The sequence below is a fragment of the Peromyscus californicus genome, unplaced genomic scaffold (assembly GCF_007827085.1).
Source record: "Peromyscus californicus insignis strain IS unplaced genomic scaffold, ASM782708v3 Scaffold_16__1_contigs__length_79575227, whole genome shotgun sequence".
NCBI lineage: Eukaryota > Metazoa > Chordata > Mammalia > Rodentia > Cricetidae > Peromyscus > Peromyscus californicus.
In genome coordinates this window covers 30,327,662-30,346,965 of record NW_026294458.1, presented here as the reverse complement: position 1 = coordinate 30,346,965, position 19,304 = coordinate 30,327,662, and the positions used below count along the sequence as shown (strand labels likewise).

The 19,304-nt window shown below is 38.2% G+C and overlaps 1 protein-coding gene across 5 annotated transcripts in view; it reads left to right on the top strand.

The window, feature by feature from the left end:
- Positions 1-19,304, top strand: part of Nectin3 (nectin cell adhesion molecule 3) — a 120,111-nt gene that overhangs the window by 25,620 nt on the left and 75,187 nt on the right. For 4 of the 5 annotated variants that reach the window (XR_008218838.1, XM_052740824.1, XM_052740822.1 and 1 more), the window contains exons 2-5: positions 7,025-7,366; positions 11,418-11,714; positions 13,997-14,114; positions 17,246-17,397. Coding sequence is in view for 4 of the 5 variants with exons in the window: in XM_052740824.1 (XP_052596784.1) it covers positions 7,025-7,366; positions 11,418-11,714; positions 13,997-14,114; positions 17,246-17,397 (909 nt within the window). In the remaining variant the exon portion in view is untranslated. Of the gene's footprint in view, positions 1-5,258; positions 5,754-7,024; positions 7,367-11,417; positions 11,715-13,996; positions 14,115-17,245; positions 17,398-19,304 lie in introns of those variants that run through there. The other variant, XM_052740825.1, reaches the window with a different exon arrangement.

Here is a 19,304-nt window from a genome sequence, read left to right as displayed (position 1 = left end):
TTTTCTACTGTAATTTTATTTAATAGATTCTGTGTCTCTACTTTTTATATCAATATTTCTACTGTTTACTTAAGTTTAGGCTCTTGCTAGGTCTGGTCTTGTGTATTTTCATTTGTAAATGACTGACTGATGTCTTCACTTCATTTTTTTTTAATCTTGCATGCTGATGATTTCCCTGTTTATTATTTGTTTTTTGTTCTCAGCATCTCATTGTCCTTGCTGAATTTTTCTTTCATGGTTTTAAATTTTTCCTTCACATTGATTTTTTAATCGCCTTTGTTAATTTTCATGATAAGACTGTGAATTTATTTTTCCCTTCATCTACTTTAGTCCTCTGTGTGGTCATTAATACTTTTTTATTATTGTAATTTAATTTGTTCTCTGACAGTTTCTTCTCTCTCTCTCTCTCTCTCTCTCTCTCTCTCTCTCTCCCCTTCCCTACACACACACACACACACACACACACACACACACACACACACACACACACCAGTCTGATTACTCTTATTCCCCATTCCCCCACCTTTTTTTTTATCGCTCTCATCAAACCCATACTAGTTTGTTTCCCAGACTCATGTTTTGTTGTTGTTGTTTTGTTAACTGAATTTAACCATAGCCATTATGTGTGATCATGGGCTAGAAACTATCCAAATATGTACACAACTGAAGACAATGGCTCCTTCTCCCGGCATCTATCAGTAACCAATATTTTAGCAATGAAGGGGATAGGGGCCTGTTTTTGCTTGAATGTTCACTGGCCAATTCTTGTGTGGGCCCAGAGGAGGTAGCCCTTTGTTGCTGTTGAGTTCATGATGACAAAGACTGTTACTGCCCAGAAGATGGCATTTTTCAGTCCTTCTCACTATCTTAACATTCATTCCACCCTCTTTCCATTGCTGTTACCTAAACATTCAATGGAGTGATCCAAATATTCTGTTTAGGGGTGAGCACTCAGCTGCCACTTACTCTCAACACCTTTAGCAGCAATGAGTTTCACTGCCATTCACTGGAAAGAGAGTCCATCTGATTAAGACTAATAGTAGCATTTGACTCTGGGTATAAAAACATGAGTATTTAGAAGGCAGCTTGATGCTGTACCAGTTTAGCTCAACAATAGCAGTCGGTTCCCACCAAGGATCTTTGACTTCACATTCATGGGGTTTTTACCAGGTTTATAGTGCCATGCATGGATTTCCTTTTGGGGGGCATATGTCAAATCCAGAGGTGTTGGCTATTCCTAGGCGTGCTACTACTGCACAAGTAGGCTCATCCAGTTTGGGTAGTTGGTATTGCATTTGTAGGATCCATAGCCAGATAGGACCATTGGTGCCTCTGTTCTACTAGCAGCCTGTATAACATCTTGAACATTATAAAAGCTGCCAGAAAGAAGGGAGTATTCAATGCCATTCCTGCTTAATTTCTTTGTATCTTACATCCATGGTATTTTGTGTCATCAGAAATTGGATCTTATCATTGAATTCTGGTGGGAAATTGAGAGAAATGCCAAGTGCATTGTTTTGGGTGCACATAGGACCTTCCTACAGTTGTCACATGGAGGTATTTTACAGTTGGCACTGGAATTTTTTAGTATTAACCCACAGCTCCTAGGAACAATATTATCAAGCTATGCATTTTATCCTTCAAATGCTTTTGTTAAAATTGCATTTTTATAAACTGGGTTACAATGAACATGTGGAATCTGTTTTCTGAGAAGAGAAAGAAATAAGGCATAGAGTTGAATGAGTGGGGAGTTGGCATAGGGGAAACCCGATCAGAATATACTGTGTGAAGAATAATTATTTTCCATAAAAAAATGGTAGCATTTACATGAACATCTCTAAAATGAAATGTTCATATAAGAATCTAATAAAGCTTTCATGTACATAACCCACATGCAGAAAACTATTAAAATCCTGATAAAAGCAAAAACTCAATAAATGAAGAGATTGCCTACGTTCATGGATAGAAAGACATGATATTGTCAAGATATTCATCTTCACAAATTGACATACATATTCAATGCAATTCCAGTGCAACACTTCAAGTTTTATTGCACGTGTTGATTGACAAATGGGTTCCAAGTTTATATGGAGCTGTCCGTCCATTCTCAAGTTAAGGAAGTTCGTGCTTATTCTAAGTTGAATGTTCCTCTTTCATTGCTGAGTGATATTTCACTCAGTAATATATCACAGTTTGTTTACTTGTTGATGAACAAGAGAGCTATTTCTAGTTTGGGGCTGTTTGGATTAAGTTGTTGTGTACATTTATGTGGAAGTTATGGTATGTGGACAGAAGCTATCTGATGCTTCCAGTGTGTTTATATAATTTTGTAGTCAGCCAGCATTTCGTGAGGGATTCAATTTGTCCACATTCTCTCCAGCATGTGGAGTTGTTGTTTTTTTCAATTTTGTAGCAGTAGTGAGTATAGAGTGATCATCTTATTGTGATCTCAACTTGCATTTTTCTAATGATGTTAAGTATCACTCTGTGTACTTTGGTGCTATTTCTTTTCAGCTGCACCTTTAAAAGTATTGTCTTTTAAATTGTGGAGTAACTGTTGAGTATTTATCTATTTTGGTCCTCATCAGATATCCCTTTTAGATATCTGTATATTTGTAAAGATCTTCACTTAGTTGGTGGCTTGTCCAAGAGTATCATAAGGAACAGAAATTTATTGGTGGTGTTCACTGAGTATTCTTGTAGTGGCATAACAAAGAGATTATTGCCTAACCAAGATCACTTTTGTATTTCCATGTGACTTTTATAAACATCTTTTCTATTGCTCCTAAAATTTGAATAGGATTTTGATTGCATTGAGTGTACAGATCAATTTAGAGAGACATAATGTCTTACTCTTCAGTTTCTGACTCATGGATAGAATCCATCTCTCTACTTAGGTCTCTATATTTCTCTTAACACTTGCTTTTAGTTTCAGGTGGTACAGTTCTTTTCACATTTCTGGTTAGATTTATCCCCATTTCTTTTTTGGTGCAATCACTGACGGTAGTATTTAAAATGTTTATTTTATTTTTTTTACTTTTCATTGTTAGTTTGTAGAAATTCAGTCAGTTATTTATTTTGTCCTGTAGTCTTCATAAAGATGGCCGTTGCCCTTGTTAAACAGTCTCAGTGTTGCTTGTTTGTGATAGTGAAACTGCACTGGTTGGTGGCATTGGTTACAGGTGGAAAAGTCACGGCAGAACCCAATATTAGTTTTTAGAGCTTTATTAGGAGGGAAAAGGGATAGAGAGAGCCAGGCCTGGGGGGAGGGAGCAGAGCGGGAACAGAGAGAGCAGAGAGTGGCGGTCCATGTCTGGCTTTTTAAGGGCAAGTACTTAGTTGCCTGCGTCCGCTGATGACGTAAGATGCCAGACCCCAAGGAGTAAGAGCAGAATCCCAACAATTTGGGTAGATTTTTATCAGATTATCCATACAGATTGTGTGTGTATGTATGAAGTAGTTTTATTTCTTTCCAATGTGGATGCCATTTATTTATTTATTTATTTTTGGTTCCATTGTTCTAGCTAGAACCTTCAGAACTATTTTGGTTGTAAAGGAAGACTCAGTTTAGGTTTTCTCTTCTGGTGTTGTGGGCTTGAAATCATTTCCATGTTGCAAATTAATGCCAGACACAGTGCTCACTGTGTTTGTTATCTCTCAGATGGAGCCTTGGTATCCTCAAAGGATTGGTTCTGGGACAGCTTACTTTTCCCAGGAGACCTCCAAATTCTAAGATACCCAAATTTGAGATGCATATTTCCATATAATTGAAATTATTGTAAATTGTATTTACTACTAATACAATGTGTGCTATGTAAATAGTTATTATATTGTATTGCTTAGAGAAAATAGCTTGTGCATGTTCAGTACAACCACATAAGTTAAGTACATAGCATTTGAGTGAGATAGAAGCGAGATAAGAAACAGTGCTTAGAGAATGAATTCTGAGGAGATAGTGAGAACCTGTGAAGTAGAGGAAGAACCATAGCAGAGTATCCCTCCATACCGTCGTGGACTTAGCATAGTGCTTGGTGCACAGCAAGGTCAATATTTGCTTTGGGGACCTTTAAGGAATTTTTTTTCCTCTTGGAATATTTCTATCCACAGATAATCCATAGATATACAAAAGGCCTATTAGACTTTAATGTTGACTACTCTCTGAAATGGTGGTTTCACACAGGAGGGTGAATCATGTTACTTTTTTGAGTATGAAAACACAAGTCTCTGGCTCTGTTTTAAAGGTATCCCAATCAGAGTTTTATGTTCATCATAGTTGCTGAAACAGTACTTACTTATCAATCCTCCTTTCGATGTATTAGCGGCATTTAGAATATTTAGCATTCATCTTTGGTTGATAACTTAAGTTGGTCTACAGAGTGCTTGACTCTTTGCTCTCCCCATCCAGTCTTCTGTCATCTTTGCAGAATTCTCTTCTTTGACACCTTTCTGTGCTGTAATGGACCACCAGTACTGGTCTTCGTATCTCCTTCGCTTTGTTCTTATTAACTTACAAATGTTTTCATGTAGTCACATGTCTTCACAAGCCTAGCTCTTTATAAATTGATACTAGGAATTTGCATGAAATCTGTCAGTTTTTCTAGAACAGCATTCTGTTAGAGATCTAGCTGCTTTTCCAACATTATGAAGTAGGCACCTCAAATACAAGAAGTCTAAAACCGCGCTTCAGAACTGTCTTCTTGCTTTTCAAAGAATTGCACTTGCTAGTCCTGTTTGATAGATGGATCTCTCATTCCACGTGCGCTGACCAGAAGTCATGGAGTAATTTTACCTTATCTGCAGTGCTTTTCACAATGTCGTTCATCCCACCTTCTGTATTCACCTGATTAATAACTTGTCAAAGTATCTTTTCATTTATGGAATAATTCAACTGGGTGTCATATATTTTTATGTGTAAAATGTAGAGCTTAATGTGTCATAATATGTGCATTTATTTATTGTAAGAGCAACTTTTTATTGAAAATAATTTTAGTAAGATGTATTCTGATTCTGATTTCCCCTTCCTCATATCCTCCCCACTCCCCACCCACCCAGATCCTTACCCTTTCTTTCCCTCATTAAGATACAAACAGGCATCTTAAAACAAATAATAATAAAATGAAATTAGATAAAATAAAACAGACCAGAATAGGACAAAACAAGCAAACCAAAAGAAAAAGAGCCAAAGAAAAGGCCCAGAAAACACATAGAGACATAGAGACACATGTTCGTACACACAGGAATTCCATAGAAACACAAAACTGGAAACCATAATATCTACGAAAAGGACCTGTAAAGAAAAGTTAAAAAAGTAAGAAAAACAACCTGTGACAAAGCATCATGAGACCAAGAATTTTTAGAAATGCCATTGAATTCGTTCTGTGTTAGCCATGTACTGCGGGGCACGGGGCCTGGCCTTAAGAGTGGTCTGTTTCCCCAGTGAGACTCTGCTGGAGAAAACTCATGTTTCCATTTGTGAGTAGTTACCAGTTGGAGGTAGCTTCTGGGTTAGGGATGAGGGCCACTTCCCTCTCATTGTTGGAACCCCATCAGACCCAAACCTATGGAAGCCCTGTGCATGCTGCCAGTCTCGGAGTTCATATGTGCATCCGTCATCTGTATTTAGAAGGGCTTTTTTCCTTGGTGTCCTCCATCTCCTCTGGCTCTTAGAATCATTCCATCTTCTCTTCCTTAGGGTTCCCTGAGCACTGAGGGAAAGAAATTGATGGAGATCCATTTAGGACTGAGTATTCAAGGTGCCTTACTCTCTATTCACTATTGTCCAGTAGTGGCTCTCTGTATTTGTTCCCATTTCCTGCAGGAGGAAGCTTCTCTGATGATGACTGAGTGAGACCTTGGTCTATGAGTATAGTAGAATGTCGTTAGGAGTCATTTTATGGCTGTGTTCCTTAGCAGAACAGTATTATTTGATTTTTCCCTTAGTTTCTTGGCCACCCAAGCATTGCTGGGGAAGGGTTTCATCTCGTGGAGTAGGCCTTCAATCCAATCAGATATTGGCTGGCTAGCTCTACTGTTACACTTGTGCATCTTACAGACAGGACGTCATTGTAGATTGAAGGATTTGTAGTTGGATTGGTGTTTTCCTCTTTCCCTTTGGTAGCATGCAGAGTCCCTTCCAGTGCCATGAACATTAGTTCATAGGGGTGAAGGCTCTAAGGTAAGTACCAGCTCTCCTTCTCTAGTGAATGAGTTGAGTAGCTCTTATCTTCAGCAGGGGAGCTATACTATTAGTTTGTGAAAAGGAACCAGTGGACTTAGCGGTACCTTGGGTTGTTTGGCCAGCAACTTGATTAGATGTGACCCGTTCCCAGAACCGGAGGCTTCATTTGGTAATGAGAGATGTCCATTTGGGGCTCTGTCTCCCTGTTAACTAGCAGGTTACTTAGATCACCTTCAGTTATGTAGATATTTTAGGAAACTACTGTATTAGACTTCCATACTTCTCAAATGGCCCTTAGTTTTAGCTGTCCTTCCCTGTATTCCCTCTCTCACCCACCTCTTGCCTCCCTTTTCCATCTGATTGTCCTGTTCCTGTCCCCTAATAAAAATCAATATTCATGAGACTTTTTCATGAGTTTTCATTAAAAAATACCTTAAAGCTTGGTAACTTTGAAATAACATCCACTCATCTTAGGTTCAGTGGGGAGAGGGGATCTAGACATGGTTCAGTTGCACCCTGCTTTAGAATCTCACAGTGCTGCAGTCAAGGTGGCAGCTAGGTCTGAAATCTCATGTGAAGTCTGATGTGGGCAGAACCTGCTTCCAGGCTTGCCTCCAGTGGACTCCCCTTTCTACTGAGCTCACTGTTGAATGATTTGACAGTCATTTGGAGTCTGACTTCCAGCTGACCCCAGATCCCAGCTCTTTTCAGTAAGAGTACTGTTGGTGTGTGTCTGAGTGGGACGGGCAGGTGGAATATGTGTTAGTGTGTAGAGAAAGGGACAGTGACTATATGTTAGCATACGTTTTCCATTATTAAAACTATATTGTGTGTGTTTCTTTACAGGTGCCTTAGCTGGATCAATTATCGTGGAGCCACATGTCACAGCAGTGTGGGGAAAGAATGTTTCATTGAAGTGTCTAATTGAAGTGAATGAAACTATAACACAGATTTCCTGGGAGAAGATACATGGCAAAAGTACACAGACTGTTGCAGTTCATCATCCTCAGTACGGGTTCTCTGTTCAAGGAGACTATCAGGGAAGGATCTTGTTTAAAAACTATTCACTTCATGATGCAACGATTACTCTGCATAACATAGGCTTCTCAGATTCTGGGAAATACATATGCAAAGCTGTTACATTCCCACTTGGAAATGCCCAGTCCTCTACAACTGTGACTGTGTTAGGTAGGTGCTTGAGTTGGGTTTGATTACTGTGATAAATAGCATATTAAAAGTGTTTTCAAGAATATAAAAATGAGGATATCTGTAAATGTGATTTAAATTGAAAACATTCGGATATACATTCTCAAATTCTGTCTTAAAGTTGTGTATTTCTAGGCTCTCTTAATGTAAGCAAAGTCTGTGTGTACCCGTCTGTAATGTGGCATAGTTTTAGCTCTTTTTATAATGGGTGGCACTTTAATTACAGTGACGATGTGATTTTCAGCTGGGCATGGCGACTCACACCTGTCATTCCAGCTCTTGAGAAGTGAGGATGATTATTGCCATAAACTCCAGGTTAGCTGGGGCTACCGAATGAAATCCTTTTCTTAAAATCGGAACTCTTAAAACATTTTATTACTTCCTTCAATATTAAAACCTTAGTTACATTTTTGTTGTTTAAATTTTTCCTATTTTTTGTTTGCTTCTTTTTCTCTAATGACTTGCATTGGACCTCTTGGAGTCTTTTGCCAGCGTGTATTTCAGTTTTTCACAATGATTTTTGTTTCTGCCATTGAAGAATTGTATGTCTATTTTAATCATATACTATTTTCCATAATAAACTTTATTTCACTGTTTCCTCCCTGAATTGTTAGAGTTTATGGTGAAACTTTGAATAAACCTGTTAGCATTGTGGTAGTTCCCTGAAGTGGAGTATAAAGCAATCTGGAAATGCAGATGAGTACTGTAGTAGTCAGAGATCGGGGGTGGGGGAGCAGCAACAATCTGTAACGGAAGTGGAGGAAGTGGAGAGCGAGACACTGCTCAGCTCCTCCTGCAGAAAGCCTCATTGCTAAGCTAGAGGAGCCAACACTTTCCCTAAGGCCAGTAAGATTCCCTTAGTAAGATACAGGGTGAATTGGTGGACACAGAAGTTAAAACATTTTATAAAAGGACTGGCTGGTAGTCTTTAAGTAATGGGTAGTTTGAGGTTGGCACATGGAAGGAAATTTAGGGAAACTTGCTACTGGGCTTGACAGAGAGCTAAGTCTGAGAGGTACTTAGAGCAAAGTTTCCTTAATACTCAGTTGTTGAGTGTGAGAACTAGAATTCTTTTTGTTGAGGATTCTGTCCTATTCCTCATAGAATGCGTTGCAGATCCATGGACTCCAACCCATCAAATGCCAGTCACTTCCTCATTGTGATGAAAATCTCTCACCATGCAAGTGTCCTTTGGGAAAGTATAGGGTAGAAGGACTTGAAATGGTTGGAAATGGACCACTGAAAAAGTAATTTGTCAGCTGAGCAAAGGATTTGTATGAAGTATAAGACATTCTACATCTGGAGCATATGAAAATAACTTGAATGGAAAAGTTGGTATTTCTGCTCTAAGTGTGAGCTTGTGCTCCTGCCTCATCTGCCCTCAAGCCTGTGGTGCTTGAAGTTTAGTTCATAGGTCAACAGCCGTGGTCTCACTTGGAAGTGTGTTAGACACGGCATTTGAGGCCCATTTTGTAGTTTATTGAATAGTGTTCTCTAAGTTTAGCAAAGTCGTAAGGGGTCCAAGGAGACAGAGCAGGAAGGTTGCTTAGCGCAGAGGGCATCTGTACAGAGAAGCCAACTGAAGTGATAAAACTACTTTACCTGGAAATTTTTACCAAGAAAAATTAGCAAGCAGTATCATTCAAAATTGACTTTAGATATACATGTTCCCTGAGGAAAATACATTTTTAATGATTCTATAATTTTTTCAGGCCAGCTTTTCAGCTGGGGTGTTTGGAATCCCAGAGTATATAGTGAGGAGTATGACTGCATTAATACTGGGAAAAGATGAAGGTATAGAATTTAACCTTGCACTGAAAGCTGATTGATCCTGGAGAAACATTGTGATGGTCAGATGAGATTTGGGGCTGATAGAAGGGAGAGATTCTGGCTTCTCAGCCTTGGGGCTAAGATAAGTGAAGCAAGAGGCAGTCTGAAGTGAAATTCTGTCCAGGATGGAGTGTCTTACCTAAAATTCGATTTGTATTTCAAAGGTTTGCACTCTCAGTAGTAGTGAGCTCGAATCGTGTTTGAAGAGTCCTAGACCCGGGGCGTATTACTTAAGTAGGCTGGACTTGAGAAGATTCTGGCCTAGTTAGTTTATAGGAGTTTGGCATAAAGAAAGATTTTTTTTTTCTTTTGAAGGGAATATCTTTAGTGTCAGAGTATTTCTACATTAATAATTCAGATATAGGTCTGCCCTCTACTTGAGGACCACCAGTCTTACAAGTAAAAAAGGTCGATCTGATCTTCAACTCCCTGTACAAATAAGACAACAGAAATAAACTCATGTCTGGGGTATGGCTCAGTTGGTAGAGTGCCTAGCACATGTGAAGACTGGGTTTTAACCCTCCAACTCAACATAAATTGGCCCGGAGGGGGGGGGGGGCGGTGGGGGGGGAGGACGACACCACCACGAGGACACATTCTTGTAATTCCTACATTCTGCAGGTGGAGGCAGACAAAAGAGAAGGTCAGTCACAGCAGGCTGCAGAGTGAGTTTGAGTTTGAACCTAGCCTGGGATGCACAAGACTGCCTGAAAAAACACCCAAATGGATCTACATAGACATAGGATGCTAGAATTACCAGAGACTTTTAAACAATATTGCTTGTTCCATTTGAGGAAATGCATCAATCTATAAATTCATGGAAAAAACTAGAAACAAACAAAAATCATATAGTAGTTGGCTTCGGATAGGAGAAATAGGATATTTCTTGGTACATAGTCAACCATCAAAGTAATTAAAAACATAATATATTTGAATTAACTTTTTCAAAAAGGACTAGGGACATAACTCAATGACAGAACATGTGTCTAGCATCCACAGGGCCTTGGTTCAGTTCCTGAGCATCTCAAAAACAAAACACAGAATAGTAGAATGGCAGGTTTGAAACTGATAGAAAATAATCTGTGCTACGTATAATTTAGAAGACACTGTTTTTTAAGATTTATGTACAACCTCTACATACCAGTTTAAAAAAAAACAAAAAACCAAAAAACCTCGCCTCAATATACATTTGGCAGAAAAAGAAGTTGAAAATTAACCTAAAATATGTAATATTATCTACCCTCATTCATAACTTGAGAAATTTAAACCTTAATGATACGTCATGTCATATATGAGATTGGAATACTGAATCGTTTAATAAGATTAGCTGGTGAATATATAGATCCATATCTTGAAGATTGCAAGTTAATTGGCACCTCGAGTAAGTTTAGGTGAAATTGAAAATAAACATGATAGAAGCAGTTCTAGTATCTGGGACAAACCAGAGAAAGTTGTGTATAAATATACCAAGATATGGATATGTACTCCAGGTACAGGTAAAGTAAGGCTGTCTGGTTTGGATTTGCCTTATTGATTCTAATGAGAAGATACTTAAAAATTCATTTACCAAGTTAGAGTTATGGTTCCACATTAAAGTAGATAGGGTAAGACAAAGAGAGAAAAGAAACTTGTGAGTTGCTCGGATTCCTAGTTCAGATGGTGGTAGATACACGGATATTTGCTAGAAATTTATTCATTATGTATATATTTTTTCTTTCCCTTTGTTTCCCAGAGGAGAGGTACAGAAGGTAATATTAATAGCCTTTAAAGTAAAATATAGAGCAAATAGGTAGATAGGTACAAATTAGAGATAGAGCAAAACTAGTAACTTATTTAAAGGTTATTTACTTTAAACTTTTTGCTTAGGATGTACATACAATATACATAAAGTATAAAACTTTATTTCAGAAGTAATGACTTTAATATCATAAAGGAAATTATGATTGACTCTTTTAATTGGGTTATATTCCATTCATCTCAGAAGGTGAAGCTTTATCAGGGACAGCCATCTTTGTGATTATAATTTAAAATTTAAATTCTTGTTCCAGGAATGCAGTTGATATTGGCATTACTTAAAAAATACTTGTGTGATTTTATTTGTGTTTGTCCCTAAGATTATGAACTGTTTCTAGATTTTGCTAGAACAAATTGTAAATACTTTATTAATTGAAGTACAACTTTTTTTTTTTTTTAATTTAAACAGTTGAACCTACGGTGAGCCTGATCAAAGGGCCAGATTCTTTAATTGATGGAGGAAATGAAACAGTAGCAGCCATTTGTATAGCAGCCACTGGCAAGCCAGTCGCACATATTGACTGGGAAGGTGATCTTGGTGAAATGGAATCTACCACAACCTCCTTTCCCAATGAAACAGCAACGATTGTCAGCCAGTACAAGCTGTTTCCCACGAGATTTGCTAGAGGAAGGCGAATTACTTGTGTCGTAAAACATCCAGCCTTAGAAAAGGACATCCGATACTCTTTCATACTAGACATACAGTGTAAGTACGCGCCAGGGTCTGCTTACTCGATGTACGTAAGGGTGTGCCAACGTCTACTTGCAGCTTAAGCTGCACACCATATTTTCTCCTGTTGTCAGAGTTCTTCATCAAATTGCCTTTGGTTTGAGTACTGAGTATGCAGATACTCCTATAGCAGAAATGCTCAACTTAAACATGTTTAATTGTGTCCTTTTGAGACTTTAAAGTAGGCTAGCCTTAAGGAAGCTGTGGAAACTTGTACCTCAGGTGTGCACTACTTAAAAGATAAACAACTGCGTTGTGGGCTGCTGACCCTGCCCTGGGTCTTACTGTTTTCAATAAGAATCTTTTACTTGGATGGTGGTGGCACACACCTTTAATCACAGCACTCCATAGACAGAGGCAGGAGGATCTCTGGGTTCCAGGACAGCCTGGTCTACAGAGCAAGTTCCAGGACAGCCAGGGCTAGCTACACAGAGAATCCCTGTCTTGAAAAACAAAATAAAGTATTGCTGTGGGATGTTCTATATGTCAAATGTGTTGCTGATTAGTCAATAATTAAAACACTGATTGGCCATTGGCTAGGCAGGAAGTGTAGGCGGGACAAGGAGGTGAATAAAGCTGGGAAGTGGAAGGCTGAGAGAGACACTGCCAGCCGCCACGATGAGAAACAGCATGTGAAGATGCCGGTAAGCCACGAGCCATGTGGCAAGGTATAGATTTATAAAAATGGATTAATTTAAGCTGAAAGAACAGTTAACAAGAAGCCTGCCATGGCCATACAGTTTGAAACCAATACAAGTCTCTGTGTTTACTTGGTCGGGTCTGACGGCTGTGGGACTGGCAGGTGAGAGAGATTTGCCCTGACTGTGGGCCAGGCAGGAAAACTCTAGCTACAAAGTATCTTTTACTTTCCAGATACATTTTAGCTAGTTTGAAAATCTGTCTTCAGTATTGTTCCAAAATGTTCTTACTGATAATATCATACAATTTTTATGTAGTTGAGATATTTTAAAGCTATCATTTGGGATAGTAAAAACTATATACAAGAATCAAATCTGCCTGCTTTGTACTTAAAAGTTTTGAGGAGTTCTCACATGTGTTTATATTTTCATGTGTACCTACATTTCACTTTTCAGCAGTTTCTGGTTTTGATGCATTGTGATTTGTTTGGAATTTTAAATTTTTGAGTAAAAATAGTTGTTGCTTTTCTTTCAGCAAGGGTGACTAACATTAGGTGGATTGAAGATAATACTAGCAAGTGTTTAAGTCTGCTGTCATTGCCATACATGCAGATTGAAGTCATCTGTATTGGGGTTTTGAAGTTGTGCTTAGGAGTTTAGTGCTGTGGGATGGTCTGTATGTCAAGTGTGTTGCTGATTGGTCAATAAATAAATCACTGATTGGCCAGTGGCCAGGCAGAAAGTATAGGCGGGACAAGGAGGAGAATAAAGCTGGGAAGTGGAAGGCTGAGTCAGAGAAACACTGCCAGCCACCACGATGAGAAACAGCATGTGAAGATGCCGGTAAGCCACGAGCCACGTGGCAAGGTATAGATTTATGGAAATGGATTAATTTAAGCTGTAAGAACAGTTAGCAAGAAGCTTGCCACGGCCATACAGTTTGTAACCAATATAAGTCTCTGTGTTTACTTGTTTGGGCTGAGCGGCTGTGGGACTGGCAGGTGAGAGAGATTTGTCCTGACTGCGGGCCAGGCAGGAAAACTCTAGCTACAGTTTAGATTACACTACTCATTACACTTGAATAAAATTGATTGTGCTGTGCATATAGTAAAGACCATTTGGCTTCAGTGAATACATAGTTTGTTTTATCACTGTTGAAGCCCTAGATATTTATTGTACTTGTATATATTCTTGAAAAGTGTGTGCCACAGCTCTACATGTGCACTGAATATGTATGAATCTTATTTCTCTTAGATTAAACACCCTTTTCAAGACAGCTATATAAGGTATTTGGTACTAAGGCAGTACCTAAATGCCAGTCTCCTTATTTAAGTACAATAATGTATTTGTTTTGTTTGAGTCTACAGTGGGACTTATGAAGTCTTACATTTAGCATCCCAGCTAAATAAAGCCATGGGAGGTTTTGTTTATGTGGTATCTGAATTCCATTCATCTATTCATTCATTATTTTAGTTAACTACTGTTTACTGAATATTGTCTGCCTGGGTGATTATGTTGAAAGTAAGGAAAAAAATTTTCCCTTGCATTGATGTTTTTTCATTGTGTAGTGTTTTTACTCCTAACAAAGGATGATTGTGTCTGCATTCATTGAATTTATAGATGCTCCTGAAGTTTCAGTTACAGGATATGATGGAAATTGGTTTGTGGGAAGAAAAGGTGTTAACCTCAAGTGCAATGCTGATGCCAATCCTCCGCCCTTCAAGTCCGTGTGGAGCAGGTAAAAAGAGTTAAATCCACAGTGGCTAATTGTTTAAAGGAGAAAGGTATTCTTCAGTGCATTAAAATTGATTTTAATTAGGACAGTGCATAATTAATAGCTGTGAAGAAATTAAACAAAAGTTTTCTCAGTATTTTTCTACACTCTTGCTGTCTCTTACCATCCTGTCCTTGAATTTCTGATCCTTACTGGCAACAGTGTTAGAGAATTTAGCTTTTTTCTTTTTCCCCTGTAATTGCTATCATAGGTCTGATGAAAGCTAGCCAGCAGAGAGTAAAATTCCAGCACAGTGTCAGCTGGATGTCTCTGTACCCTGCAGTTACGGTGTGTGTTATCTTAGGCAATAGAGTCTTACCTAATTCTGGTAGACAGCCAAGAGAAATGGCAAGAGGTTATATTGTTTGGGGCCTCTAGTGCCTAGCTAACTAGGAGCTTATAAAGAGGCAGCTCAGATCTAGCACTGGGATTGTTGTTTAATGATCTGTGACTTTTAGGAGCAGCACTCTCCAAATCTTGCAGAAGGACTCTCTTCTACTCTCACTCTTGTTTTTGGCCTACATTTAAATTAGCGAGGCTCCATATGGCCTTTTCATATATACTTCATAGAAATGACCCCTTCCTGTCATTAAGATTACCCCCTTCCTGTCGCCTCCCTACGTTCCCTACCCCTAACCTTCTTTAACTTTCCATCTCCAGTATTCCTTCTGTCCACTTATATCCATATCAGCCATGTTCTGCTACATCCCCGTTAAGGCCCACCCAACCCAAGTGGCCCTTTCTGACTTCCTGAGATTCTGTAAGTACTCCAAATTGAACACAAATCTAAAGATTCAGTGCTAGGGTCTATATATGAGACAGCATGGAGTGCTTTGGTTCTGGACCTGGGTTACCTCACTCCTAACTTTTTCTAGTTCCATTTACTTGTAAGTCTTATTTTCTTTACAACGGAATAAAATTAATTGTATCTATCTGCTACATTTTTATTATCCATTCATCAGTTGATGAACATCTGAGCTGATTCCATGTCTTAGCTGTTGTAAAGAGAGCAGCATTAAACATTGTTGAACAGAAATCTCTATAGTAGAATATAGAGTCCTTTGAGTATATCCCTAGCGGTGGTATATCTGGGTGGTATGATAGTTCTAGTTCTAGCCTTTGAAGAACTGATTTCCATAGTGACTTCCTTGCTTTACACCCCCACTAACAGTCACTAAATACTCTTCTTTGCCTACATCCTTGACAGCATATGTTGTCTATTGCTTTCTTTTACGTTTTATTAATTTTTATGTGTATGTGCTTGCATATGTATATCATGTTCATATAGGAGCCCATGGAGGACAAAAAGGCATTACAATCCTGTAATTAGATCTGTAATTAGACAGTTATGACAGGCTAGATGGGTGCTAGGAACCCAGCAAAAGTCTTCTGCAAGAGCCACAAGTACTCTTAACTGCTGAGCCATTTCTCAGGCCTTCATTAGATTTCTTGATGATAGCCATTCCAGCGGGTAAAATAGACTTTCAGGGTAGCTTTAATTTCCCTGATGACTAACAATGTCTAACTTTTAAAAATGTTTATTATTAGCCATTTGTATTTTTTCCTTTGAGAATTATGTTTAGATTGTTAGTTTCATCTCTGTTGCTATAACAAAACACTCTGACCAAAAGTAAATTAGGGGAGGAAATGGTTTATTCCCCACTGAGGAAAGTTGGGGCAGGAATTGAAGCAGAAAACTAACTTTCATGTACAGCCCAGGGCCATCTACCTAAGGATGGTGGTGCCCACAGTGGTCTGGGCCTTCCTGTATCCATTAACAATCAATTAAATGCGAAATCATTTCCCCAGTCATGCCCATAGACCCACTCTGATCTATCAGAGTAGTCCTTCAATTGTGATTCGCTTCTTCTGTGACTCAAAGCTTTATCAGACTGACAGTGAAAGCAAACTAGGACTTAGCTCCATAGCCTATTTTTAGATGAGAGTCTTTTCTTGATGTTTGTTTTAATTTCTTGTGTGTGTATTGTGTATATTAACTTTGCAGATATGTAGCTGGCAAAGACTTTTCTTTCATTGTATGGGCTTTTCTTTGCTGTACACAAGCTATTTAATTTCATGAGGTCCAATTCAATTCGTCAGTTGTTGGCTTTGTTTTCTAAGAGACTCAAATTCTGTTTAAGAAGCCTTTGCCTATGACTTGTAGCTCATCACCTTCCTTTTTCCTCTAACAATTTCAGAGTTAATGGTTTTCTGCTGAGGTCTTTCATCTACTTAAGAGTTGGTTTGTACCAGGAGAGAGATACTAATGTATTTTCCCTCTGCAGTGAATGGTGTTGAATACAGAGCCCCATGATTGCTCAAGATGCTGAGACCAAGTGATAATAGAGTACTCAACCCTGAATAGGACATTTATAGCACCCCATCAAAGGCTTGGGGAATATTTTGAAGAGTGGGTAGGAAATAAAAAGCAGGAAGATGAGGAGAAGAGCTGTGAAATATTGTCTTCTGTGCCTGACAAAATTAGTGCAGGCTGTGGCAGCCTGTACTGACCCTGCACATGACCAGTCAATGATTTATCAAGAAGGGACTTACAGGCGCCAATCCCTGCTTACTGAACTATTGGCTAGCCTGCATTCTGGGGAAGGGGATGAAATGTGCTGTCTTCAGTTAGGTCCCCACAGATGAGCCCACTAGGCTCCAGTAGATCGTCACACCAATAGTTTTGGTTAAACTCAGTGTGCCACAAAAGAAAACATGAATGGAAAAAGCAACTCTTGAGGGTGGGGCAGAAGGGGTTTGGAGCTTCAGATATGGTAGAGGATGACAGTCATCAGAATGTAGTATATATGTAATTGGTGAAATTGTGGAAGAAATTTAATAAAAGCTATGAAAATCTTCCCTCTCATTATGTTGACCTATCTAACATATATAGATTAATTTCCTGAAGAAATGGGTGTACTTAATGGACTTGATAGTTCATCTTTATTGAAATGAAATTTATGTGTGCTTATAACTAATTATATCCAAAAGATAGAGAGTTTTATTGGCATCTTAAAAGTATAACAGCTTAAATAGTTGTTAGTGTTTGCTAATTTAAGCTATTTAAAATAATGTCATGCTTTTTAAACATCTAGGTTGGATGGACAGTGGCCTGATGGTTTATTGGCTTCTGACAATACTCTTCATTTTGTCCATCCACTGACTTTCAATTATTCTGGCGTTTATGTCTGTAAAGTGACAAATTCTCTTGGTCAAAGAAGTGATCAAAAGATCATCTACATTTCAGGTAAGCTACTGCCTCCTTTCAAGATGAGTTAAAGTAGTATTATCATAATAGTTATAATGTAATACTGTGTAGTAATTTATACTCCTAGCAGCTTAGATTCATTGATAGTTTTAAAAATAATACTAGGGACATGGTAAAGTAATAGCATCTAAAATATGTATATAAAGTGGTAGTTCTTTAAACAAATATCAAATGAGTATATAACAAGTTCTGCATATTTCTTTGACTGGTAGCATGTCTTTCTATTGTTTGGTATTTAAATAATGAACAGTGTTGCATATTTCTTTGACTGGTAGCATGCCTTTTTAAATTCTTTGGTGTTTAAATACTGAACAGTGTTTTTGTTTTTTTTCTTTATTTGCTGCTCTGCATGTAATTGTTGGAAAAATAAAATGGGATATTAACTTTGTTAATTTGGCTTCAGAAATAACATTGCTTGCCATTGGAGATAAGACGGCCATTTTAGGTTAAGGAGAGGTGAAATAAGAATGCTACTGTAAGTGTTGTAATGAAGTCAAATTTGGTATTTTTGGTCGGTTTTTATGCCTTTAAAATATTGATTTTGCCGGGCGGTGGTGGCGCACGCCTTTAATCCCAGCACTCGGGAGGCAGAGCCAGGCGGATCTCTGTGAGTTCAAGGCCAGCCTGGTCTCCAAAGCGAGTTCCAGGAAAAGCGCAAAGCTACACAGAGAAACCCTGTCTCGAAAAACCAAAAAAAAAAAAAAAAAAAAAAAAAAAAAAAAAAAAAAAAAAAATTGATTTTTTTCATATATTGTTTGTTTCACTATGAAAGTTTTGTTAATTTCGTTCAGTATAAATTTGAACATTCACAAAATATAAGAACAGAATCCACATTTTTTTTATTAATAGTTATAAATTACCCATGAGGTACTAATGTAGGAAAAATACATTAAATATTTGAGTAATTCTTAATGATTACTCAAATGAAGGATATAGCAGTCTTCACATCTAACACATGGAAAATGAGGATGGTCAAAAAGAGGACTTTGAAAAGGTTTGTGTTATAGAATGGATAGTTATGGTGCTCAGTCTCTTCAAAGGTATGAATAAGTTATGGATTTTAGAAAGCATTATCTTTGTGTTTTCAGTGATGTGTGACCCTGTGCTTGTCCCCAGTGTCACTGCAGGCTAGTGGTGTGCTTATGTTGATGTTCACCTGTCCTCAGGACAATCAGTAGATGAGTGCCTAGCACACAGCAGAGCTCCTGTTTTTTGTATTGTGCTCGCAAAGAACATAAAGCTATGTACAGCCACATACAGCTCTTTAGTAACAACACTTCAATGGGAAGTTGATTAAAGTATACAAGTCACTTTTTTCCCTTAAAGAACAAGTCATAGTCAGTGTATATTTAAGTTACATTAAAAACTTAAATTTTAGTTTCCTGAAGAGTATTGAATTTACCATTTGTTGCTTTTCCACAGCTTCTTATGGGGTATTTGATCTTAGCTCCAAATGTTACTGTTGTATCTTTATGAATCAGGTTCACGTTGGTCTTTTACAGGTGTTTACTGAGTCCATTGGTGATCAAACCTAGACTTCTTGGATTCCGGGGTTATTATTTCTTTCTTTCAGTATTCTCCACCTTTGTTTCAGTTGCCTATGCAGAGTCATTAAATATATGCAGAAATTGAGCAGGTATTTACAACTCACCTTGTTCAAACCAAGGTCTGTCCTGACTTTTCTCTTGCCCCTTGATCCAAACCTGTTTCTCTTGTTGGTCCCTCCTTTCAGTTGCTTGTGAGTTCTGTCATATTCACTCAGGATACAGCCCTTCTTAGCAACCTCCTTTCCTCTTTCTCCTTTGCGCCACTCAGTCCGACAACAAACCTGTATCAGCTCTCCTCCGCAGTATGAAGTATTATCCACGCTACACCTCTTCTGCTGT